The 26,536-nt window shown below is 34.0% G+C and overlaps 1 protein-coding gene across 1 annotated transcript; it reads right to left on the bottom strand.

The window, feature by feature from the left end:
- Positions 1-10,019: 10,019 nt before the first annotated feature.
- On the bottom strand, positions 10,020-17,167 carry LOC132300781 (protein NUCLEAR FUSION DEFECTIVE 4-like). Its single transcript, XM_059798016.1, has 3 exons — positions 16,620-17,167; positions 14,816-15,711; positions 10,020-10,939 (listed from the first exon to the last, which is right to left on the bottom strand). The coding sequence occupies exons 1-3, from the start codon at positions 16,947-16,949 to the stop codon at positions 10,462-10,464; spliced, it is 1,704 nt and encodes a 567-aa protein (XP_059653999.1). The 5' UTR covers positions 16,950-17,167; the 3' UTR covers positions 10,020-10,461.
- Positions 17,168-26,536: the final 9,369 nt, after the last annotated feature.

The following is a 26,536-nucleotide window of genomic DNA, read 5'->3' as shown; positions in this document are numbered from 1 at the left end:
TCTTGTTCAGTTCTGTTCTAGGGGTATTTTGGGGATTTCACAGTGATTTTTTTTCGATTCCGTCCGCGCTGTTGGGTAGAAAACTCGATTTTAGGGGGGGGGTTTCTTCTTCGTGTTTTTTCAAAAAAACTCGCGCATGGGCGCCGTGGGCGCCATGGCCCCTCGTCGGGCCGCCGCGACGTCAATTCTTCTTTTGGGCTTTTCTCCTTCGTCCGGACTCTGATTCAAGTGAATTTTTTTTTTTAACTTGACTAATTTTTCGCTGTCTTTCCAACGGTGTGCTCAGTTGCACCCAGTTCTTCCTGAATAATTACCAGTTTACCTTTTTTGCCTTAAGTGCTTGTTTTTCTTCGTCATGCCGTTTCTCCTTCGTCCGGACTCCGAATCATGTGATTCTTGAGTCCATCTTGATTAGTTTTTCGTTGTCCTTCCAGTGGTGTGCTCGGTGGTACCCGAATCTATGGTTTTCAGAAATGACTATTTTGCCCCTGGGGGCTTATTTGTCATGTTTTTGATCTTTTGCTTCCGCATCAGTTCTTGTTGAGTTCCACAACCTCATGGAAGGTCACTTTGACTTCTTAGAGTCTTGTTTTCTATTTTCGCTTCCGTATTCGGATCCGTTATCGGATCATCCTTACGGTTCATCACAGGACATGCTGGCCTAAAAACCGGGGTCGTCACAACCTTCGAGACCTCTATTGCTTTGGTTATGTACCACGAACAGCCTCATTTGTCCTCTCCTTGGTTCGACCTCACAATCCCTTCATTGCTCTCTTTAAACTCTTAGCTTCCTCTCTTTAAAACTCTCTGTATCTCTCTTTATATGTCTGCGTGAATAGGGTTTTGTAACCCTTGGCAGACATATACTACACATATATATATATAGGCTATGATAATTAACCCTAACTCCTAATCCTCATCCAATTCACGTAACTTAAGGAAAAATAGTATATAGTAATAACAATAATAATAACCAAAAGTTTGCTATACGTATATATATATAACAACATAAATATATATATACAACTGACTAATCCATATAATAATAATAATAATAATAATAATATCCATATATATATATACACACACACACATTTATATATATATATATATATATATATATATATATATATAACAAATACCCATGGGTCATTATCCATACCCATTTAGGCTTCCTATCTAAGTAGTTCATGTGACCCATTTGATTAGTCCAATATTACTATCCAAATCCATCTCCTTTAAATTGAAATAAAATAAAATTACAAACAATTACACATAAATAAACAAACAATTTCACACAATTAAATTAATTAAAAACAAACAATTAAAACACATCACTCATTTAAACAATTTAAATCAAACAACGTATAAGCAATTAGTCCCATAATCAACTAGATACAATAAAATAAATAAATAAATCCAATTAAATCCTTTAAAAATTAAGGGTATTACAAATTCTAACTAAAATAATAATAATAATAATAATAAATCCCCAAACATTTTATTTTACCAAATCAATATCCACATGATATATATATATATATATATATATATATATATATATATATAAATTAACATACACATATAAATATATATATATATATATACACACACCTTCCCATGAGCCGTAATTCTATATAAGTTATCGACCACTTCTCCAATTAGCCCAAACCCATTCCTTTGGGGCAAATAACTCAAAGCCCAAACCATGATTAATTAAAATAAAATAAACCAATTAATTAAACAAGCAAATTGCACATAAACAAATAACGACAAGTAAAGTACATTCAATAATTTAAAATAATCTAATTAACCAATTTAAATCAAATAGTCACTTAATCATTTAATAAGAATAATTAGCCAAATCAAATAATTAAAATAATAAATTAAATGCTCTAAAAATTAGGGGTATTATACTTGTGTTGAGTTTGGTACTTTCTATAATGAGGTGTCAGGTGGTCACCATTCATTGGAAGATACGTTGTGTCATGAGCATGGAGTTGTAAATGAGATTAGAACGTGAGGTTCCCTCATATTGAGAATTGTGGTGTAGTGTGTTATGTGAGATATTTGGAGCTGTACTCCGTTTAGGATATCCTGATTGTCCTTCACATGTGAGGTGACTTGATTTTGGGGACAAAATCTCTTTTAGTTAGGGAGATTATGACATTTCGCATTTTTTGACATTATTTCATTTGAATTTCATAAATGTTGTTTGGTGCTTTTACTTATGATCATGGTCTCTTCTATTGCCCCAGTTCCTTAAGAATATAAGATTATTCTGATGTTGATTATGCTGGCAATCCGGATGATCGTCATTCCACCGACGAATATTGTATTTACCTTAGATTTAATCCAATTTCTTAGAGTGCTAAGAAACACCGCACTATATCTCGATTAAGCACAGAAGCCGACTATCGACAACTAGCATATACGACAGCAGAGATTTCATGGCTTCGCTCCTTGTTCAGGGATTTAGGAGTTGTTTTGTCTACACCAGTTATCTGGTGTGATAATATCAGCTCCATTTCCCGAGCTTCAAATCCCCTATTTCACTACAAGATGAAGCACCTAGAGGTTGATTACCACTATGTTCGGGAAAAAGTGTTTCACAACGAGCTTAAGGTATGTTACATTAACTTTGAAGATTAAGGCTCCGTTTGTTTCGACGTAAAATATTCTTTTTGAAAAATATTTTTTTTTTCAGGTAAAATATTCTTTTATTTTTACTTTGTCAGTGTTTGATAAAGATTTACGTCGAGGTTGAGGTCGAGTCCATCGGGCGGGGTATGTAAAATAACTTGCCGAAAATTTATGGATAAATTATTTTTGTTAAATTTTTTTAAAAAAAATTCTTCGTAAATATTTTACGTCCAAACAAACGGAACCTAAGTGGAAGATGTCTTCACTAAAGGCCTGTCCTCTTCCCAGTTCCAAAAGTTATCAAACAAGCTTAAAGTGCGTGCTCGCCCCATCAGCTTGCAGGGGTGTGATAAACTAATCAAACTTAAGACTTCAATAACCCAACCTAATATCTCCTTAAATCAAGTAACAGATTATTCTTCAAGTCAAATTCCTTAAAGCACTCATGGCTTGTAATTTCAATTTGAACTTTTGTTGTAACTTCACCCATTATCTGGGAAGTAGGGGTGGCAAAATGGGTCAGAAACTATCAACCCGTCTATATCTGTCCAGATTTTTATAAATTTGGGTTAACCATATTTAATATGGGTCAAAAATGAGTTGAATAATTTTCAATCCTCTAATTTTAGGGTCAAAACATATTGAATATGGTTAACTATATTCAACCCATATTTCAGCCCCACATTATTAACCATCGATGTCCTTAAGGTTTGGTTCTGGGTACAGCTCTCTCTCTCTCTCTCTTCGCCTTCGTTGTTGCAGCTCTCCCTCTTCCATTCGCCTTCGTCATGTAGCTCTCTCTCTCTTCCCTTCGTCGTTCAGAGAAAACCTTATATATATGTATATCTATAAATTCTCTGCACGAACAAAGATTCTTGAGCACCGAGAGGCAAAACCCATTTCAGTGTTCGTATGCACATGTATTCAGCTAGTTTAAGGTTCAATTAGAAGAATTTGAGCTGAGTAAAAGAAAGCAAAAGGTATTTTTCTTGATTAATCAATCTCCTTTATAAGTTGATTTCATGTTTTTGCAGATATGTATCAATATCTATGCTGAACTTTATCTTTCAGTTTTTGTAAAAAGGTCGTAGTATTGTTTATCTAATTGTTGTTCTAAGTTTCTTGTTTTCTATCAAACCCCTTGTCAACATATTCGTATTGAATTAATCTGAATTACCCAACATCTTTAATCTGAATTCATTTTAGTCCAAACAACATCTATCCTTAAAAAAATTAGTTGATACTTGTAATACAAATCTTAAAATTATAATATGGAAATTTTTTTTTTCAAGCCATTGTATAGATAAGCAATTATCTATATGGTGAATCCGTGTCTAACGCATATAAAATATAAGGCACCTGTCTCAGTCTATTGATATATAAATATAGACTTTTCAATTTACATAACAAATAAAGAACGACTATTTGGTATAAATACACTATTTTGTTTTTTTTTTTTTTTTTTTTGGTTGTAACAGTGGTGTGATTCTTAAATTGTTATATTTCATTTATTGTTGATAGAAGTTTATCTTCAAATTGGTGCATATAATGGAGGAGTATAGTGATGATTCTGTTGAACAAATTGTGGAGCAAGATTCTAGTAATAATTAAAAGCGTGTTAAGAGGTATACTTCTCAAGTGTGGAAGCATTTCACGAAAAAAGTCCGTTAAAGCTACTGATGAAAATGCCAAGGAAAAATGTAACTGGTGTGATAAGAAGTATGTTGTGAATCCATCAAGTGGCACTAGTTATATGATACGCCATGTTAACCGGTGTCCTAAACGTAATGCATGTTAGCCTCGACCTATTTCTGTATTTCATCAAGGCACATACCGGGATATGTTGTCTTTTGCAATTATTAAGCATAACTATTCATTCAAATTTGTGGAACATGAAGGTATTAGAAAGCTTCATTGCTATTTAAACCCAGAAGTAATATGCATTTCAAAGAATACCGCTAAATCTAATATATTGAAAATGCATGAGAGAGAGAAAGAGAAACTCAAGATTGAGTTAGAATCGATCCCTAGAAGAATATGCTTGACCTCAGATGTGTGGTCATCTATGGCAACTGATGGATACCTGACTATCATGGCTCATTATATAGATCAAAATTGGGTATTGAGGAAGAGGATTTTAAGTTTTCATCATTTTCCCCCTCCACGTCATGGTCCAAACTTGGCAGAAAAAATTCTTCATTTTTTAAAAGAATGGGGAGTTGAGAAAAGAGTATTTTTGATTACGTTGGATAATGCATCGTACAATGATGGTTTGGTGGATTTCTTGACGAATCAATTTTCTATTACTAATAGCTTGTTATGTAAAGTAGAATTTTTTTCAAGTGTGTTGTGGTGCTCACATACTGAATCTAATTGTACAAGCTAGATTAAAAGTGATAGATGAGTCTATCTATAAGATTCGTGAAAGTGTGAAATATGTAAAAGGGTCCGAGGGAAGAAAAATCAAATTTGCAGAATGCATTGTTCAGCTCTCACTGCAAGGTAGCGAGAAAGTGCATCAAGATGTGGTAACAAGATGCAATTACACTTATCTTATGATTGAGAGTGTATTAAGGTTTCGTCAAGAATTTTATCTGCTAAAGTTAATCAACACAAATTTCAAAACTTGCCCATCAGATGAGGAGTGGCTTAGGGTTGAAAGAATAGCTAAGTTTTTGAAACCTTTTTATGATCTCATAACCCTATTTTCAGGGAGTAAGTATCCTACAGCTAATTTGTATTTTCGTGGGGTTTGGAAAATAGAACTCCTTATAAATGAGCAGTTGAGTAGTACAGACACTGTTATACGTTCTATGGCAACGCAGATGAAAGAAAAAGTTTGATAAATATTGGGAGTGTTATAACATGGTGTTATCTTGTGCAATAATATTGGATCCCTGATATAAGTTGGAATATGTGGAGTGCCGTTTTTCAAAGCTTGATGAGGAGACATTTGAAGCAAGGGCTAAAATAGTCATTGAGAATTTATATATGCTTTTTGAAGAGTATGTGCGTATCTTCTTTTTTGCAACCCCCTCTTCATTGAGAGCCGGCATTACTAGTGATGTAGATGAAATGGATATAAGTAAGCTCGTTCCATTGTGAATTATATTTATTTTCATCTTTAATATTCTATAATTTGTATTATACTAAATACAAAATTTATTTGTAGGAGTTTGACACTTTTAGAAGTCAGCGCTATGGCTTAAATAGAAACAAGACACAATTGGATTTGTATTTAGAAGAACAGGTGCTTGATCGAAAACAAAATGTTGATCTAGATGTTCTTGAATATTGGAATGCAAACCAAAATCGATTTGCGGAACTTTCTATGTTGGCGCGTGATGTTTTGAGTATTCCTATCACGACAGTTGCATCAGAGTTGGCTTTTAGCATTGGAGGCCAGATTATCAGCAAATATCGAAATTTAATCTTACCGGACAACCTAGAAGCATTGTTGTGTACCCGGGATTGGTTGAATGATGTCATAGGTAATTTTAAATTTGTGAAAGTTGCATTTAATTTTATTTTTTACATTTAATTATATATATATAAATATATAGATTGTAATCATTTGATGTATTTTCAGAAGATTTTGATGAAGAGGGACTGGTTGAAGATTTTGAACCTATCATTGCTCAGCCTGACAAGTGATCTGTTACGTATTTGGTCTCACTCGGATAACTTTTGTCTCTGTAACTTGGGTGATTTGAAGAGGCTCTTGAGAAGTTCTAGACTTTATCTTCCCTCTCTTTGGCACAGAAACAAAGGAATGGAAAGTGCATGCTGAAATCCTAGACTTTATCTTCCCTCTCTTTGGCAGATGCCTTCTTGTAGTCCTAATTAAGCTTGGTAGAATAGCAGTTCCATAAAGAAGATGCGTCCTCTTTCTGATTTCTTTTATGTTTTAATTGCAGGTTCAAATATTAGAATACTAAGTTTAAATGTTCTCATTGGTAGCTTGGTAGAGTAGCAGTTCCATATGATGGTAAAACGAATCAGAACCTTAAAAGATGAAATGGAGGATAGATGTATCTTGTTTAGTCTTCTTTTATCTATTTTGGTGATGAGTTCAGTGAAATAGTGGAAGAGGTTGATTATTTTTGTTTAGTGACTTGTTATTGATTTAACTTTAAAACCTTCTCTGTTTACTTGCTAATTTAAAGCTTTAGTTCTTTTTTCTAATACTGAAAAGGAAATACAAGATTTTTGTCTGTACATTAGCCTAAAGTTCTGTTTCCCTTTTCAAATATTGGCAAATTTGTCTCATGGATTGCATCGTTGAAAGCAGCTTCTGCGCAAAGTCTTATAATGAAGTCTTGCATAGTTAAGAATTGCAGTGTGTTGGGGATGCTACTGTATTGTGATGTTGTATTGTAAGGGGGAGGTCATTGGGTGGTGCCTCTGATCCGGTATATTTTCATCTATTCTATTTTGCCATAACTTTGTTAGTATTAGAATTTTTTTTTTACAACTCTATTCCCATTATTCGATACACTCTTTGGTTTCTCTTTCAAATGATTGTGGTTCTGATTAATTATGATTCTAAACCGGGAATGTTGTATGCTGTTTATATTTGAGTTGTGTTATTCTTATCATTCTTATCTGTAGCTGTTCTATGCCCTTGTGGCATTTGTTTACTGGAGTAATATTTTTGGCACTAAATCTGTTGTAAGCTTGTATGCCCTTGTCAATTGTTTAATCTTGTGGCATTTCTTGACTGGAGTAATATTTTTTGGCACTAAATATGTTGCAAGCTTGGTCCTATTGTGAATGGGCTAATGGAATTAGTTAAAAAATAAAAATAATATAATAATTAATGAGTTCACGGATCATAGCGGGTTGACCCGATATATTTTTGATCCGTCCATTTTCAATCCGTTCTAAACAAATTAAATATTGGTCTTAACTCATATTCGACCCGCCAATTTTCAACACGGCCCAAATCACCCATTTACCACCCCTGTTAGGAAGATATTGCGCTGAAAAATTATTATGAATACTAAATCTATCACAACCATTTGGGGTGTGGTTTGAAACCATAAACATATTGAGTCTTTCTATTACCTTTAAGTATACTATTCATAACATTTTTACCTCTTATTTTAAAAAGTATACAAGTGCAACAGATACCCTTAAAGTATACTTTTCATAACACTTTTACTTTCTATTTTAAAAAGTATACAAAAAAATCCCTATTCTTTTCAATTTGTGCGAAAACACCCCTCAATTAATATAATATCCATTTTATTTTTTTATTCTTCCAAAAATGCCCCTACCAAACCTTCTAATTCTTCTTCTTCTTTGTGAGTTTGTTTAATTTGTTCATATCCATTTGACCATGAAAATGCAAAGATTTTATAGTCATGGCATTGATTTGGCAACTGATTAATTGCATATGCAATATACAATTTAATATGCGTGGACATACTTTTACTCCATAATGAGAGAGAGAGAGAGAGGAATACCAGTGGAGGAAAATGGTTCACAAGTTGTAATAGGCAGAGGAAGACATCTAGTATATATTCAGTGATACAAACCCTAAAAGATTTAATCCATAAAGATGAAACATATATTCAGAGATACAAACCCTAAAAAGGCTAATTGATGGTTAAACATATACCCCTCAAGCAAGGAAGAAGCGACCACTACCACCATCTATCCACACCAATTTCTTCTCCTCTCAAACAGGTAAATCTCGAAACCCCCATCTCTCAATTTCTCTATATATACATACACATAATGCATATGTGCTTTTAATTCTCTTATTTTACATGAACAGGTAGAGAAGAGATTAAAATTAGAACACCCATCACAGCCTCCTACTCCCTCTTCCCCACAACCGCCGCCACCATCACCATATCAACAACAGAACCCTGCTCCTCCACCACCATCGGAAAGCAATTATACATCAACAGAGTCTCTCAGTACCCCTATATACCTCAACTTGGACCAACCCACCAACAGCAGCAGCTCAAGTCCTCCAAGACAGTGAACCCCCTCAACAATTCCTGCTGGATATGATAGGTATTCTCCCTTCCCTCTTTGAGGCGACCATCAAGATGAAGAAAAAGAAGGGCAAACCCTTTTTAGTCATTTCACAAAATATTTTTTTTATATATATTTTATAAAGTGTGTTGCTAAGGGTATTTTAGTCCAATTTTTATAAATATGACCTATTTGCACAAATGTCATAGTTTAGGGGTGTTTTTTGCACGGGAAGATTGCAATATGCACTGTAAGCATATTATAGGGGTGTTTTTTACACTTGACCCACTAAAAATTTTATACTTAAGTTGAGCAAAATATACTACCTTGATCAAATTGCTTAAACTATAATTGATATATTGCCGCATTTGTAAAATATACAACTTTGATGACATTGCTTAATCTATAATCGATACAGTGTCACATTTGTTTGTAAAGAGATGTTCAAAACTTAATATATCTTTTCATGTAAATATCCTCACTGTTGAGACGTAAATCAAGCACAAATATAAAATTGTGCAGATAAAATTGACAATTAGATGAAATGAAATAACATGAAGAAAAATATTGGTTATAAATTTTGAGATATGGGAGTAAACTAAAAATAAAAATTCATTCATATGTAACTTTTAACAAGGAACACATACAACACAAAGAATGAGATATATACGTGCACCTTCGTTATATAAAGTTTATTGGTCTAGGACTTATTTTGTTCACCCTTTGGCTGAAATCCAAATCCGGCCAAGATATCGTATGCCAAATTCAATCTGCTGCTTGATGATATGCTAAATTCAGTCAGCTGTTTGTTACTATTTTATGTACAACTCTCTGTTTGATCTAACTTGTTTATTAAATAATGAGAGATCCAAACTTGACAACAATGCAAAATTGTATATTTTCTTGCATTAAAGATTACAACCAAAAAATTTAAGAAAAAAAAATTAAAAAATGGATATAAAAATAAGTCCAGCAGACTTCTTTGGACATAAAGGCTGAGCTTAATTTCTTCTATTTTTTAATGCCAAATCCATCAAGGACAGCAGCATAAGACCTTTGTTATACTCCCATTAGATTAAAACAATTAATGAAAGAAAAGAAACACCCACCACACATACCAGTAGACCCATCTCAGAAATATAAACAAGTTGAATAGAGACAAGTAGTGACATATGCTCTAGTAAGTCGACTAGAAAAATTAAAACCAATTCCAAAATGTGATCAATCTTATACTCATTTAATTCATTAACCAATTTCAAAAGTCACCAAGTAATTCGAACTTATATGGTCTTGTGATGTTTAGCCACAAATAGAACTAAATTTAAATAAATAAATAAAATTTACCAAATCCAAGAGACAAGTGTTAATGACCATTCATCAATCAATACTAATATAACAATTGTTTTTTCATTTCTTTCTCTAGAATTCAACTAAAATACAACTGCATTAAGCTACAACAAATGGAACAAATTTAACTAGAGCTCTAGAATTATGAAATGCAATATTAATCCAAACAATTATTATGCTCTCATGAGGAATATGCGGAAACTCATACAGTACAATGCCTCTGATCTTGGGAGATATCAGATAAAGCTAAAAGTGAAGCAAGGATTTCATTAGGAAATTGCCCATCAATCCCATACTTCTTGTCCTCCCATCTTGATGAGCCTGTGATCACTCACAAAAATATTTAAAGCCCCGGGATAGCGGTTATTGAATACCCCCAGCCAACAAAATAAAACATTTCCCGATAGGAAATAGCAAACTTGTATTGGTCGGGAGTACTATTTTCCCGGTATCCCGGAGTATTGAATACTTACTCATGATCACTCAATGGACATTAGGTACTGCTCCTGATTTCCTTGACCTCTTGCTAGCATAAATCTTGGAATACAGTGTCTTTGTTCTGATTGACAGTAAGACATCCAAACCAAATCCAACAATGCAAGCAATAGCCATGACCACAAACACAAGCCTGTAACAGTGGGGACCTATGCATGTGTTCCCACCTCCGGCGGTTTCAGTAGCTTGTGCGTCGTATAAGAATCCGGCAAGCAGGCCGGAGAAGAGGAAGGAGCCTAGCGGAAGGTTGAGGATTAAAATGTTGTAGATGAGACCGTAATATTTGAGGCCAAATAGTTCAGAGGCAGTTGGAACTGTGACAGCAAGGCGGACTCCATAGCATATCCCGACAATTATTGAGCCAATGTATAGTGAACCAGGCAATGCCATGGCCATCAGAATGTACCCGACAGCCATAAGAATTTGCGAAGCTGCATTCCAAAGAGGTCTTGGTGTTCCAGCTTTCCTGCAAATAAGAAAAATTATGAGAATTAGATTACGGTGTGCTTGTTCCGATTGCTCTTTGAAAATTTAGTAATCAAAAAATTATACGATTCCTATAACATTTGTTTGGACCACTAGTTACATTTATCTGCCATATCACAGTAAAAAATTTACTCCAAATACAAGTTCAACTGTATCAAATATCAAGTTTAACTTTATGCTTTTAACCATTGCTACAAATATTGCTTTGATAGTGAATCATAGTTCATAGTTAAAATTAATCGTAGGTGTGACAGGTGAGAAGATATATGCATAGAAATGGATGTGAATAACACTAGACGGTCAAGTTAACGAAGCAGACCCATGGGGTCATGGGTCAGTGGTCCATGTTTTATATGGGCCTACAAGGACATCCATATACTCGTCTCCTTTGTAGACTTTTCAAGATGGAATCTTATGAACACATTGTTGAAAGGGGACGCCTTTAATTTTGAAAAGACCATTGACAGTAATGCCTTTAATTTCGAAAATTGATATCTAGCAGAACCTTTGTAGAATACTTCAAGAATGGACAGTGATGCCATTAATTTAGAAAAAGCCATAAACTTGTGTATAGTCGCCGTCTGTATTTGAAAAAAATAATTAAAAATTATATCCAAAAGTAATACAGTAATATATACAATTTCTGCCAAGTTTCATTCTGTTAAAAAGAAATCAATCATCTCAGCTATATAGAACCCAAATCAGGTGTGATGAGACCAAACATGCACAAGCAAAAATTTGACTATCAGGCATTACCTACCAATTTACAGCATTGAAGAGATGAATAGAAAATGATGAAGGGGCATCAACCCCCAGTGTAGAAGAGTTAACAGGGGATCATATTTTATGAATTGAGAACAAATGAAAAGTTCAACTCTAGCTTCCACCGGATTTTGTTCTGCTCTGGAGTTCTCAATGATTCCACCTAATTGCTACAAATATTGCTTCCACTAATATTTAAACTCAGACCATTAGATAATGAATCATAGTAAAAATTAAACGTAGGTGTGACAGGGTGACTAGGATATGCGGATAGAAATGGATATGAATATCTAAACCGAGATGGTGAAGGTAATGAAGCAGACCCATGGTTCTAAGCTCCATGTTTTATATGAGACCACAAGGACACTAATATCCGTGATTCCTTTATAGACTTTTCAAGAATGGATTTCGAATGAGCCCACAAGAACATTGATATCTAATGGAACCGTTGTAAAAAAATTAGAATGGACAATGATGCCTTTAATTTTGAAAAGGCCAAATTGAGAGTACAGAATTTTCATGGTCTTGATCACGCCATCAACTTGTGTGTTGGCGACTCGGCAGCTATATTTGAAAAAAATGTGTCCAAAAGTAATAATATTTACACTTATCAAAAAAAAAAAAGTAATAACATTTACAATTTCCACCAAGTTTCATTATGTAACAACCCAAATCAAAAGTTTCTGACCCATGTAAACAGTATTTTGTCATCATCACGTAATCAAGCTATCTGATCGAAGTGCGTTTCATATAGATTATCTATTAAATCAGACCCATTAGATAGTGAAACATAGTTAAAAGTAAAAGTAGGTGTGGCAGTGTGACTAGGATATATGGATAGAAATGGTATAAATAGCTAAAACTAGACGGTCAAGTTAATGAAAGAGACCAATGGGTCTGTGGTCTATGTTGTATAAACCCACATGGAAATTCAGATCCATGCTTCCTTTGTAGACTTTTCAAGAATGGATTTCGAATGAGCCCACAAGGAAACTCATATCCGTGTTTCCTTTGTAGACTTTTTAAGAATGGATTTCGAATAAGCCCACAATTACGTTGATATCTAGTGGAACTTCTGTAGAATCCTTCAAGGATGCCCAGTGATGCCTTTAATTTCGGATAAGCCCAATTGAGACTGTGACATTTTCTTGGTCTCGATCATGCCATCAACTTGTGTTTCTTGGTCTTGATCATGCTATCAACTTGTGTTTACGTGTATCCGTGTCTATATTTGAAAAATAAAAAATGTCCAAAAGTTCATAATATTTACAACTTCCAAGTTGTAAATAAAATTTGATTATCGGCCTGCCTAAATAATGCCTAAAATTTACAGCATTGAAGTAATGGATAGAAAATGAACACATTAAAGGGGATCATCAACCCCCGGGACAGAACAGTTAACCGTGGATCACATTTTATGAAGTGACAACAATAGAGAAGTTCGACTCTAGCTTCCACCGTATCAGATTTTATTGAGCTTATCGTCGACACAACTTAAAGAACATGGACACTTATTTACATGTTTGGAGATTATTCCTGCCAAAATGCTGGATACCTCTCAATATCAGATACATATATACGTATGTATATATGATCTACTAAATCAAGTAATCAGATTCAAGTGCATTTGGTATAGATGATCTACTAAATTAGACCCATTAGACAGGGAATCATAGTTCATAGTTAAAATTAAACATATGTGTGACAGGGTGACTATAACATGCGGATAGAAATGGATTTTATGACTATCAAAAACTAGATTGTCAAGGTAAATGAAGTAGACCCATGGGTGGATGGTCCATGCTTATATGAGCCCACAAGGACATTTATATTCCTTAGTGGAATTTTTCAGGAATGGATCCCACAAGAACATTGATATCTTGTGGACTTTTCAAGAATGGACGGCGAAGGCGTAAATTTCCAAAAAGCCAATATGAGAGTACGGAATTTTCTTGGTCTTGATCATGCCATCAACTTGTGTGTCGGCGGCTCGGTGTCTCTATTTGAAAAAACGTGTCCAAAAGCAACAATTTACAATTTCTACCAAGTTTCTTTCTGTAACAACCCAAATCAGCCTGCCCATGTGAGGCCCTAAAATTTACAGCATTGAAGTAACGGATAGAAAATGACCAGATTAAGAGGGCATGAACCCGCAGGGTAGAACAATTAACCATGAATCACATTTTATGGACTGAGAACGAATGAGAAGTTCGACTCTAGCTTCCACCAGATTTTATTGAGCTTATCGTCCACACAACTTAAAGAACACGGACACTTACTCCCATGTTTGGTGATTAGTCCTGCCCAAAATGCTTCTACATGTGATTTTTAACCCCCAAAAAAATTAGTGGTTTCATAGACATCTTCCGAGGGAAATGATGACCACAGTTAGCAAAACCACGAGGGTGTGTGCCGTCCTACATGTATATATTAGTATATTACCAAACCATTTAAAATGTAACTGATCTAAAGATTTAACAACACTAAAGTGAAGTAATAAGCATGCATCCTAGGGTGTGATTTTTTGTAATCATTTAATAAAGATTTGAATGACCGAACACTGTGTATGCCCTTGTATGATATTGTGAATGCAGTCCAATAAATCCTCAAAGAAATTAGTGGTTTCTTGTCCTACATGTATATATTACCATACCCTTTAAAATTGAACTGATCTAAAGATTTAACAGCACTAAAGTGAAGTAACAAGGAAGCATCCTCAGGAGTGTGGTCCCGCAAATGTCCAAATGATCTTTTTTTGTTATCATCTAATAAAGATTTGAATGGCCAAACACTGTTCATGTCATTGTATGATATTGTGTAGGCAGTCCAATAAATCCTCAAAGAAATTAGTTGTTTCTCGTCCTACATGTATATAATACTATACCATTTAAAATTGAACTGATCTAAAGATTTAACGGCACTAAAGTGAAGTAACAAGGAAGCATCCTCAGGAGTGTGATCTAGCAAATGTCCAAACGATCTTTTGTATCATCTAATAAAGCTTTGACAGACCTGTTGTGTATGTGACATTGTGTATGGAATCCAATACATCCTCAAAGAAACTACACAAAAAGAGTAATTGAAATAAACTTACTTGATGAAATACTCCGAAACCGAACCCGAAATAATGCGACCAAAGAATCCCCAAATGCTAGTGAGTGAAACGAAAATGGACACATCCACATAGCCAAGAGCCAGCCCCATTTGTCCCATGTTATTCATCACAGCCAAACCAGTCCCCACTCCGCAAAGAAATGATACAAACAAAATCCAAAAATCAATGGTCCTCAACGCCTCCATAATCGTGTGGTCTTCTCCAATCACCGGTCTCCTCCGCTCAATCTCCACCTCCGCCTCATCTTTCCCCACCATTTCCTCCACTGCCACCAACCCATTTCCATTTTCCACCACTGCCACCTCCATCTTCTTCCCTGTCTCCGACTTAGCTCCAATATCCTGAACCAGCAACGGTTCTTTCACCTGACGCTCAACATCCAAACTAGATTTTGAATCGGAGCTGTTAAAATTCTGGAGTGCAAGGTAAAGAGGGATCGATAATGGCGAAGCTAAGAGGACGAGAAGTATAATAGCAAAGATTCGAGAAAACAATACTCCATGAGCTCCGGAAACATCAAATGCCAGCAAATATAGAGCAACAATGACAGCAACGACATTGAAAACTCCGAAGTATCGGACTTCTTCTTTCTCTTCCCGTGACGTCGACGACGGCGGGATTTCACGGAGGAAGAGTACTGCTGTCAGGCAGACAAGGAAGGGGACAATTGCGAGCATGAGAATAAAAGTGGAAGGGTCTTCGGAAAACAGAGCAGTACAGAGATCAGTGAATATGGCGGTGCTCAACCCCACATACCCTTTCAAAATCCCAGAAACCGGTCCTCTGTTCTTCTGGAAATTCCGAATGCAAGTCACCAGAACTGCTGTGTTCATCCATGTCGTGCTATTCCCTCCCATACACAGAAATATACACATCTACATTTTAATTTAGATTGTATGGTTAGAGTTATAGATAGATTGTATATTAACAATTTCACACAAAAAAATAATACTCCTTCCGGCCTGTTTTGGAACCGTAAAAATCTTCACTTGTTTATATATATATATATCGTAAAAATCTTCACTTGTTTATATATATATATATATATATATATATATATATATATAATTTTTAAAACAAACACTTAAATTAGGACGAAGATAGTAATAATAAAAATAAAAATTTTTAGAAACACTTAAATTTTTATTTTTATCCGAGCAAATTGTTCAAAATTTAGAATTCGATTTAAGAGCCCACTGTGAATGGGGTAACATCTGACATCATGGTGTGGTCAGCACTGGTCGAATGCGCATTTAATTTAACTAGGCACACAAATATACAAATCAACAGTTTAATTTAGATGGATAGTTAGAGTGGTAAATAGAGTATATTAACTATTTCACACACACAAAAAAAAAAATATATATATATATATATAGAGAGAGAGAGAGAGAGTGTATATTAACTACACACACAAAAACAAAATAATAACAATAATAATAAAATTAAAATTAATCATTTTTATTTTATATTGGAGCAAATTGTTCTGAATGGTAAGAGTGTTTGAGCGATCGAAAATGATTAAGAGCCCGAAATCTATTAATTCTTATTACAGCATGGGGTGGTTTACTCAAAGTCCGGTTGGTTGGATGGTCGGACTACTTAACATTAGAATGTGTTTTAAAGTAACGACGCACAAAAATATACACATCAACAGTTGAATTTAGGTGGGTGGTTAGAGTATGTAGGGGCTGTAAGAAAAAATACAATTATAAGGAATAATAATTTTTTTTATTGCAACAAATTCTCATAATTGGCCATGAATAAAGGTGTATTTGTGTACCTGCCAATAAGGGAGAGGTTGAATTCTCTGGCTGACGACAAGCCATTGGACACCGTAACCAATGAATCCTTCGATGGAACCGATGAGGAGGAGGACCGGCGGGGGGAGGCGGTCGGAGGCGAGGCCGGCGAGGATGCCGAAGGCCTTGCCGACGTCTTTGGCGACGGAGAGGTTGTTGAGTTGGAGCTGAGTGAGGGCCATGAGGGACTTGAGTGCGTCTGAGTAGTTTGAGAAGGTGTAATTGTTGCCGGAGATGGCTTGGACCCAAACGGCGGCGACAAATCCAAGCCATTTTCCGGCGGGTGACGTGGGAGTTATTTGGAACCCCATGGATTGATGATGGATTCAGAGGAAGGAATTTGGAGTGGGTTTTAAGAACCAAACAGTCCAAATTGGAAGGCAAATTAAGACGGAAGGGTTGTTGGTGGAAAGGAGAGAAAACTTAGGCAATGTCGTTGAATGCAAAGCAGTATTTAAAGAGTGAGGCTTGTGAATAGAATATTTTAGTTTCCTTAGCTCACACTATTTCCTACACGGACACGTACCGACTGATTCATTAAATATATGAGACACTTTTTGTTAGGGAAGGAAAAGGTAAAAATATCTTATGCTCCGCTCGGGTGCATCACGTAGGGATGGCAACAGGATAGATTTCTGGATCCTCATTCTCATTTAAATTTGACATTTTCAAAATCGTTCCCTAATAGTTTTAGAAGATAAGAATGAGTAAGGATTTATTTAGAAGTCTATATATATATATATATATATATATATAATATTAAATCGATAAATACAATAACTTGGTAGAGGTTAATAGAAATAATTCTATATATAATCGGGTGGTGTAGCCCTGCCTCAGCTCCAAATCCGGCCTATTTTTTTTTTTTTTTCAACCCCTATTCTCACCCCCATTTAAATAAATGATTCTCCAAATTCGCTATAAATAGGACGGTGATGGGACGGTTTTCCACCGAATTGGGGTAAATTGCCATCCCTTGGTGCATGTAAAATAAAAAGAAAGAAATAATTTTGTTTTGTTTTACAAAGATGGAGCAAGGAAAGAAGAGAAAAGATGATAATTGAGACAATTCATCTTTCCACCTTCACAATTTTTTATTCCTCAAATATGAGAGGGGAAGGCACCAAGAAAGAATGTCAAGCTATTACATATATTTTTAAATTACAAAACCTTTCTTCTAAATATTTTTAATTTACAAAACTTTATTTATAATTAATACTTTCTTCTTTTCGGGTGGAGCCCGTGTATGCCCAGGAGCACTTGCCCTTGGCCTACCCCACCCACTATACATATGATAGTTTTTTTATATTTTATATGTATATATATGGAATTTTTTATATAATGCCCTCCAAAAATTATTAATTTTTAAAATTATCTCTTATTTTTCTATCTCTTTCCTAATTTACTTTTCAAATTCCCTTTAAAAAGTTAAATTTTCCTTGTTAAATTAAATTTTAATTTTTTCCTTTTTAAGTTGTCATTTTTCTTACTTTTTTTTTTTTCTTTTCTTTTTTTTTTCTTTTTTTTTTTTTTCTCCTTTTACTCCTTTTTATTTTTATAATACTGTGCCCCCAAACTAAAATCGTGGTTTCCCACCTACATCCAACCAAATAAAAAGAGGGAATGACAAAATATATTCCCTAGGGATATTTTATTTATTTCTTCTTCTCTCTCTTTCATCAAAATTTCTTCCATCCTATCAACCAAAGTATTAAAGTTTGGACAAAGGACAAATTACACACCGATTAGAGTGGAGAGTTTATTACTTTGACTTCTCTTAAATTGATCATCCAAAATAAAAATCTTTATTGCTCATGTTACATTAATGACATTGTATTATTACTAAATAATTAAATATTGACACTTAGTGATATGGTCTATTAAAATAAAACACTCAATTATGTGACAAAATATTATTTATAGTGTCACCATGGAAAAATATTTTTTCTCTTTTATCTCCCAAAAATAATATTAGGTGTAAAAAGTCAATAATATCATTATATTGCATTTTATACATGAAAAAAAGATAAAATTATTATTTTCTAAAAATTGGTCCATAGACATGTGAGAAGGAAAACCTGATAACAAATGGCATGTCAGACTTCAAAATAAATAGATGTAATTTACATTTTTTTTAAAAATCTTTAAAGTTTGTTACTCACATTTGATTCAATATGAGCATTAAATCCTGACGGTGTATATTCAGATTCCGTATCTCGTTGAAAACGTCGATTACTATGACCGCACATAGTTTCCAAGTGGAATCATTCTGTTATAAGTGGTTTTTCCTTGATAAGAAATGCTCGTGGATTGTTCTTATTTGCATTGGATTATTAGCACTGTTTGGTACCGAATCCTATTCGAATTGGGATTTGGAGAACAAAAAAGGGATTGAATAAACAGGAGTTTAAGGGGAAAATTTTAAAAATACTCGGGGTTTATTTAAACAAATTACTGTACTACGCAATGACAAAACGAAAGTGATTAAGGATCACAAAACAACAGTTTGAATCCAAAAAGTTATGAGAAAATTGTACATAAATTTGTTATATTATTTATAATCGAATAAATGAATTTTGCATTATGCCGTACATATATTTATAAACAAGAAATCGTGGCAAATTATGAAAAAATGGAATAATAAACTTAATTACTAAAGATTTTTAAATTCTAAAATTCAAAAGACTTCGAGTCCCAATCTAAACATTAGGACTTTTGGAGTCGAAATGGGCTCATCAAAACTATTCAAAAATACTCAGTCCAAAACGCCTTCGTGATCTTTGGCAACCCATTCTACATCATTCTGCCGGTAAAAACTCCCAATTTTCCTTAACAATAAGAAATGATAATTCTATCATTGGCCTAACTACTATAGTCTCGGTACCTCTACCGAACCAATATCCATTCCAGTTTAAAATACTCATTTTTTTCTTAATAATAGAAAATGATAATTCATCATTGGCAGGAATACCATATTCCCAGTACCCCTAGTAGTACCTGTTCAATTTTTTGTTTTTTTTTTTTTTTTTTCTTTTTCAAATGTCCATTGGAGATTTTTTTTTTTTTTTCTTAGAACACGTGCATCGACCCCATAACACACATACCATTCAAGTTATAAGTGCAGTTCGAAAGCAAGATATCAATGATTTACCTTCTAAGTCCTTGTCAACGCCGTTATGCCATTGGAGACAGTTTAAGATACTAAAATAAGAGTCAAATTAAATAAATTACCAATTTTACTTAAATTATTAATTTTACTAGATTCGACCATTATTTTAATCAAAACATTTTAAAGTTTGAAATCCCATCCAATCCAATTCTATTTCCAATTTAATGTATTTCATTAAGAAGACTCAATTTTAGAACCCACCTTCCAATGGTTCCAAGCAAACAAATAAATATTTCAAATTTGAGTTAAAAAAATATTTTCGAAATTAAAAAAAAAAAAAAAAAAAAGACGACCAAAATTAAGTAAAATATTCGGATGTATTGGTGAAATTATTGGATCCATTTCACTCTCCATAGTTAAGGGCCGTTTGATATGTGATGTGTTCCGTTTGGTAGTTGTGTTTTGGATAAAAATCGAAATAATGTTTGGTAATTAAAATTTGTTTTAAAGTTTTTAAAAATTTACTTTAATTCCTCCATGGTGATGTGGTGATATGATAGCGAAAAAAAAAAAAAAAAAAACTAATATGTTATGAATTATTTCAAATCAATATAAGTAATTTCAAACTTCCAAGCATAATATGTGTCCAAATTTAAATATCAATATTAAAAAAATAATACCATAATGTGCCATTAGAAGACCTCTTTGGTATGATGGGTAACACAATCACACTATTAATATATATATATATATATATTCTTTTTAAATTGTTTCAAACGGTAGTATGGGTTTGTCTTTATTGGTTGCATAAATGGCACTTTGCGTTTGATTTCTGAGAAACTTTTTGTCCCTGGAAAACGGTTGAAACAGAAGAAAAATGGAATGATGGTAAGCCAACGCGTCGGCCTTTGATATAAGTATTGTTCATGTATATATATATACACATCAATATTATGAATTGCGTGATGAAGCCGACATTGGAGTCCGTTATGAGGAAAGTCCGATGGTACTGCACGTTTTCCACTCGTTGGATTCAATTTAAGGCATACGTGTGGATAGGAAAAAGCGTTGGGTACTGGATACTATCCTTCAATACCTTTTCTATGTTCTGTTTCCTTTTCTTAATTCTAGATTTTAAAGACGGAACTTGACAAGTCCTTTTTTATTATATATATATATGGATGTTTTTAGGTGAAAACTAGCGGGTGAGTGACTTTCACTTTTAGTTTGTAGGTCATGTCACAAACCTTCGTTTAAGATTTTGAAATCACTTTTTTTTGTCCGAATTTGACAAATTTTTTCTTATTTTTGTGAGAGGTCTTAACCAAGCTAAATTGTTCTGAATTTTTATATTATGTAGTTTTTATTGATTAAGTTGTTTATTTTATTTTTTCAGAATTTGTTAGAAACAATTTGTTTTTTAAGTTTTTAAAATCTTTAAGTTTCTTTCTAATGTTATGTTTTTTTTTTTTTTCAAGTATAAGTACATGTACTACAAAAAACAGAATTAATTTTATTTATTCAATCATCAATACAAGTTTTATCTTTAATTTTGTAGATTTAAAGTTATTTATGGTTCCTAACTTGTTAACACTCTCTTTTTTTTTTTCGCTTATGTCACTATTATTTCGAAATTGAGTTAAAAAGTTCGATTTCAACCAACAAAACATGGATGAACCGGAGTTATTATTATTGTTATTATTATTACATAAAAAAAATAAAAATAAAAAATAAAAAAAAGCAAAAGGAAAAGAAGGAAAAAAAAAAAATTGAGAGGATGGTGAGAAAAGAAAAGAAAGGCAACATAGTGGTGAATTTTCACCATGCTAAAAAATGATATATATTGAGAAGGAAAAAAACAAAAGCAAAGAACTGTTTTATTTTAAAAGTAACAACAATGAAATAAGAATTCACTTAATAAAAAAAAATGGTACACATTATGTAATTACTAAATTATTCTCTCTTTTCTTCCAAAAAACCTCTCACTTTAGGAAGGTATTTGGCTTTAAGTGTATCCTCTAGGGGTATGTTTGTAATTTTTTAGTCATGTGCAGGAGTGCCAAGATCATCAGATCCATATTTGCAGCCAAAGAGAAGCCAAACAAATATTCTTAATCGTTGCAGTTGTTAGAGCGTATGCACTCGTGTATTGCTTTAGCGATTGAGGAAAGCAAGAATGACTTCTATTTGGTTCGCTTCACTTTGGCCCTAACTGCAAGGGATTGTCAAGCCTTAAATGTGCTAGATGGGTGTTACGAACATGAACCATAAACAATCAACAAAATACTTTTTAAGAAAGATATAATTTTCTCTTAATTAACTTTGATCTATACAATAAGAATGAATTACAAGTTCTTTGACAATATAATATACAAGAATCTAGTTAATAAGTGCTCAAATGTGACGCATTTTAGCATCTAAGTTAGAGTATTTTAGTTCATTCATCTTACTTTCATGTCTTAGTACTTATTTGTGTTTTTGCCTATTTCAGGTCAATGAAGTTCAAACAGGCTAATAAGAACTATTTAGCTCAATTTTGGAGCTAAGGAGCAAAATTAGAAAGAAGACAAGAAATCTGCACTAGGGGAACTTCGATCGATCGAAGGAGTCCAGATCGATTGAAGTCGGCTACAATCGATAGAAATGAGGCAGTGCCAGCTCAGCAAAGTTGATAGGGTTGAGAAGATATTTTTGATAACACGTCAGTTTCGATCGATCAAAGCTAAATGTTTGATCGATCGAAAATCTTCAATCAATCGAGAAGACTACTGGCAGTGTGTTGTCTAATTCCCAAGCGCGCCGGACTCTACCTAACTTTGGTAGCTGCGAATTTCCTCCATTCAAAGGCTGTATTTCTGACTTGGTGCCTACTCAAAGAGGCTTGTAAAAGATTAATTGAACATTTTCTTATATCATTCAGAGAGTAGATATTTTTTTTTACCAATTATAGAAATAGTTCTCTCTCTAGAACTATGGTTTTTGGGAAAAAAAAAAAAGTAAGGATAAAGATGATGATGCCAATCTCCAAGTTAGCCCTTGAGGGTTCTATGACCATTACAATGAGTGGCTAAATCATTATCTTGGGGTTAGAAATAGCCCCTAGGCTTGCTTCCTAAACCTAACTTTTGTGTATTTTTGGGCATTTTAGTTGTAATAAATGTTTTGACCATGAATAAATATAGATCTTATGATTTTTACTAAATTTGTATGTATTAATGATTTTAATTGATCATTTAATTCTATCCATATATTTATGTTTGCTAGAATAAATGTTTACGTGTTTTTCTCTAGATTTAATGAAATTGATGCATGTCTATGTGTATTGATGTTGTTAATCTAGTGATGGTCAAAGTATGGTACTTAATTGATTACTCTTGTGCTTTATTTGATGGATTATGCCACGTCTTTAGTTTAATTAGCTTAATTTTCATGTCACTAGCCTAGTTGTAGTGTAATTGCTTTAATTTTTTAGATAAGTGGACAATCCATTCTTGTTGTTTGATGTTCCATACTTATGAGTGCAAATAGTACATTTCTCTAGATTTTTGTGTGTGCACTAATTGTGATTTAATTGAATGGTTTGTGGTCTCATTTGATAGGTTGTGCTACTCACTTGATTGACTAGACAATCTATACTTATTTCCCATCCATTCTTGGTTTTCAATTAGTGATACACACACACACACATTTTACAACTTTAATTTTCCCATTAATTTACAATTGTTAGTGTTTGGTGAAGTGAAGCTTAATGGTGAACTCTAAGCCCCAAGACCTTTCTCTCATATATCTTCCTCTAATTTCTAGATTGTCGTTTTAATTCCATTGCTTTAATTGAACCATTAGTTAATTAATAAAATCAAACCATCTTTTGATCATTCGACCTACTACTCCATCATTGATTCCAAAGTACCTTTCATTTCCCTTGGGACTATCCCTACTCACTCTAACTACATTAATAGTTAGTAGTGGTAGTGGCATTCTATAAATTCAAACTTGGCCACATTTCACATCACACCACTTTTGTGCTTTGGTACGACGACACACCAAGTTTTGGCGCCATTGTCGGGGATTTGGCAACGCCGTATTTTGGAATCAATTAGGAATTAGTACTCTTTTGATCTTGTCTTGATTTTATTTTACTTTATTTACTAGTGTTTGTTCTTGATTGACAAGGTACATTGAGCCAAAAGAAGTGAAGCAAATGATTCTAAAGCAAAAAAGAAAGCTAAGCTAAGCAAAAGCAAAAGCATAAAAAGCTAAAGCTAAAAATAAAAAAATTGCAAAGGAAAACAAGGCAAAGAAAAAAATTGAAAATAATTTGAAATTGCTTAAGGACCCTTTGTGAGCTTTTATAACTCTCTCTAGTTAAATCGTCGGCCCGCGTGGTGGCAACTTTTAACTTCTTAGACAAATCATGAGCCCGCGAGAAGGCAATTTATTTTCTTGTATATTATTTAAAGCATGGGAGTATGGGATCAATGTATGTGAAGGTTTATTGATTGACTTGTTGGGGAGGAGAAGTGATTGTTATTTGTTACTTGCTAGTTTTTTTTTTTTTTTTTTTTTCCTTGAATAGTTGTTGTTTGTTTTGATTGTGCATGCATGGTCGTAGGTCATTGAATCCTACTATTGTCCCATTAAATTTGAATCTTGAATCCATTATTCGTAATCCTAGGAGAATGGGTAATTCTAGTGACTCCATTTCATTAATGGAGGAACATAATGAGGATCATGTAGAAGACCTTGGTTACAATGACCAACAAGGCATTCTTCACCCTAATGTGCATCATGACAACATTCAAGTACCATTAGGCATGCCTAGACCCTTCATTTCACAACAACAAGGCCAAGTTCCATTGGGAATGCCTCGGCTATTTTTGTACCACCATCACCTCCCGTTGTTCAAGTAAATCATGGTGCTCGTGTAGAGCCATCGGTTGTGAATCCTCCTCTTGCTTTAAGAGACCATTATGTGTCAAATGAGTATAATGTACCAACATGCATTCAATTACCTCCATTTAGAGCACACCATTATGAGATTAAACCACAAACAATTCAAATGCTTCCAATTGCCATGGGCTACCAAGTGAAGAATCTTACAAGCATTTGGATGAGTTTCTTATAGTTTGTTCCACCGTGAAATACACGGACATGCCGGAAGAGGTTTTGAGACTTAAACTCTTCCCTTTCACCCTTAAAGATAAAGCAAAATACTGGTTTAACAATTTGAGGTCTTTTTCTATAACTTCTTGGGCATATATGTAATAAGAGTTCTTGAAAAAGTACTATCCGGTATTAAAGACCAATTCAATGAGAACTTCAATCCGTGAACTCTCATAAGGGGATGGGGAATTGTTTCATGAGGCATAGGAGCGTTTGAACGATTTGCTTAGGAAGTGTCCACACCATGACATTCCTAAATAGCAATTGGTTCAATTCTTCTTTGAAAGTTTGTTGGATAATTATAAAGGAATGATTGATGCTTCTATGGGTGGTTCTTATCTTGATAGGTATGAAGATGATGTATGGTACTTATATGATAGCATGAGTGAGAATTCAATGCATCAATCTTTATCATCCAAAAATGGTAGAAATTTAAGTGGAAGGAAGAATGTCGGCTTATATCAAGTTGACCATTCCAATGATATAGTCGCCAAAGTAAAGTCTTTATCCTAAAGGTTTGATCAATTTTTTATCTACCAAAATTCGGTGAACCAAGTGTCTTCCTCCCCTAATCATACTCATCATCCTTCCAATGAATCATGCATGACTTGTTCTAGTGTTTTACATTCTACTTTCAATTGTCCTCATGGACATGTGCAAAATGAACACCATGGACAAGTGAATGCCACTTTTGTTAACTACGGGAATAATCCCTATGGCACTCATTTTAATGCCGGGTAGAGGAACCATCCAAACTTCTCTTGGAAAAGCCAAGGGGAAGGCTCCAACCCTCCCCAAAGTGGTTTCCAAAGTAAGTATGTTCCGCCCCTAATACAAGGCTAAGGTTCCTAAGGTTATCATTCATCTTACCAAGCATCACATGGAAACCAATTTTCAAACTCTCATTTTCCAAACCAATCTTCATATTCTCAAGGAAATTCAAGGAGTCCCATATTTGAAGAAAAAGTTCTAACCACTTTGGGTACTTTGGAGGCAAATACCCAATTGCTTCATTCTCATTCCCAATCAATTGCAAAGCTAGAAACCCAAGTCGGGTAAATAGCTAGTACATTAAATGCTAGGAAAAAAGGAAAAATGCCTTAAAATTCACCACCCAAGTAACAATTTGTTGTAGAGACCAAGTCCTCTTTGAAAGGTCATACACTTGAACATGTGAATACGGTGACCAATTTGAGAAGTGGAAGAGTTGTTGATAATCAAGTTGGTGTTTCCAATGAAGACAGTGAACCGGTATAACCAAAAGTTGACACCCACCCTATCTTACATCCTATTCCTCCTTCATTACATGTGAATGAATCCATTGTTGAAAATGTCTCAAAGAGAGATTTTGAAAAAAAAAATTGAGCCTAAAGCTTCACTTCTGGATGCTTTGAAAGCATCCACCTCTCTTAAAAAGCAACAGAATAAGGCTAATGAGATTATTGATGTGCTTAGACAAGTGAAAATCAATCTTCCTCTCTTGGATGCAATTAGACAAATTCTGACCTATGCCAAATTCTTGAAAGATCTTTGCACACTTAAGAGGAAAAACAAAAGCCAAGCACCTAGAAAAATTGTCTTAACCGAGCAAGTAAGCTCAATCTTGCAATACAACACCCTCCTAAA

Source organism: Cornus florida, unplaced genomic scaffold (assembly GCF_030987335.1).
Source record: "Cornus florida cultivar Cherokee Brave unplaced genomic scaffold, ASM3098733v1 CherokeeBrave_3.0.0_Hap2_Chr03, whole genome shotgun sequence".
Classification (NCBI taxonomy): domain Eukaryota; kingdom Viridiplantae; phylum Streptophyta; class Magnoliopsida; order Cornales; family Cornaceae; genus Cornus; species Cornus florida.
The sequence above is the reverse complement of the archived record's forward strand: the minus strand, read 5'-3'. Positions and strand labels throughout refer to the sequence as shown.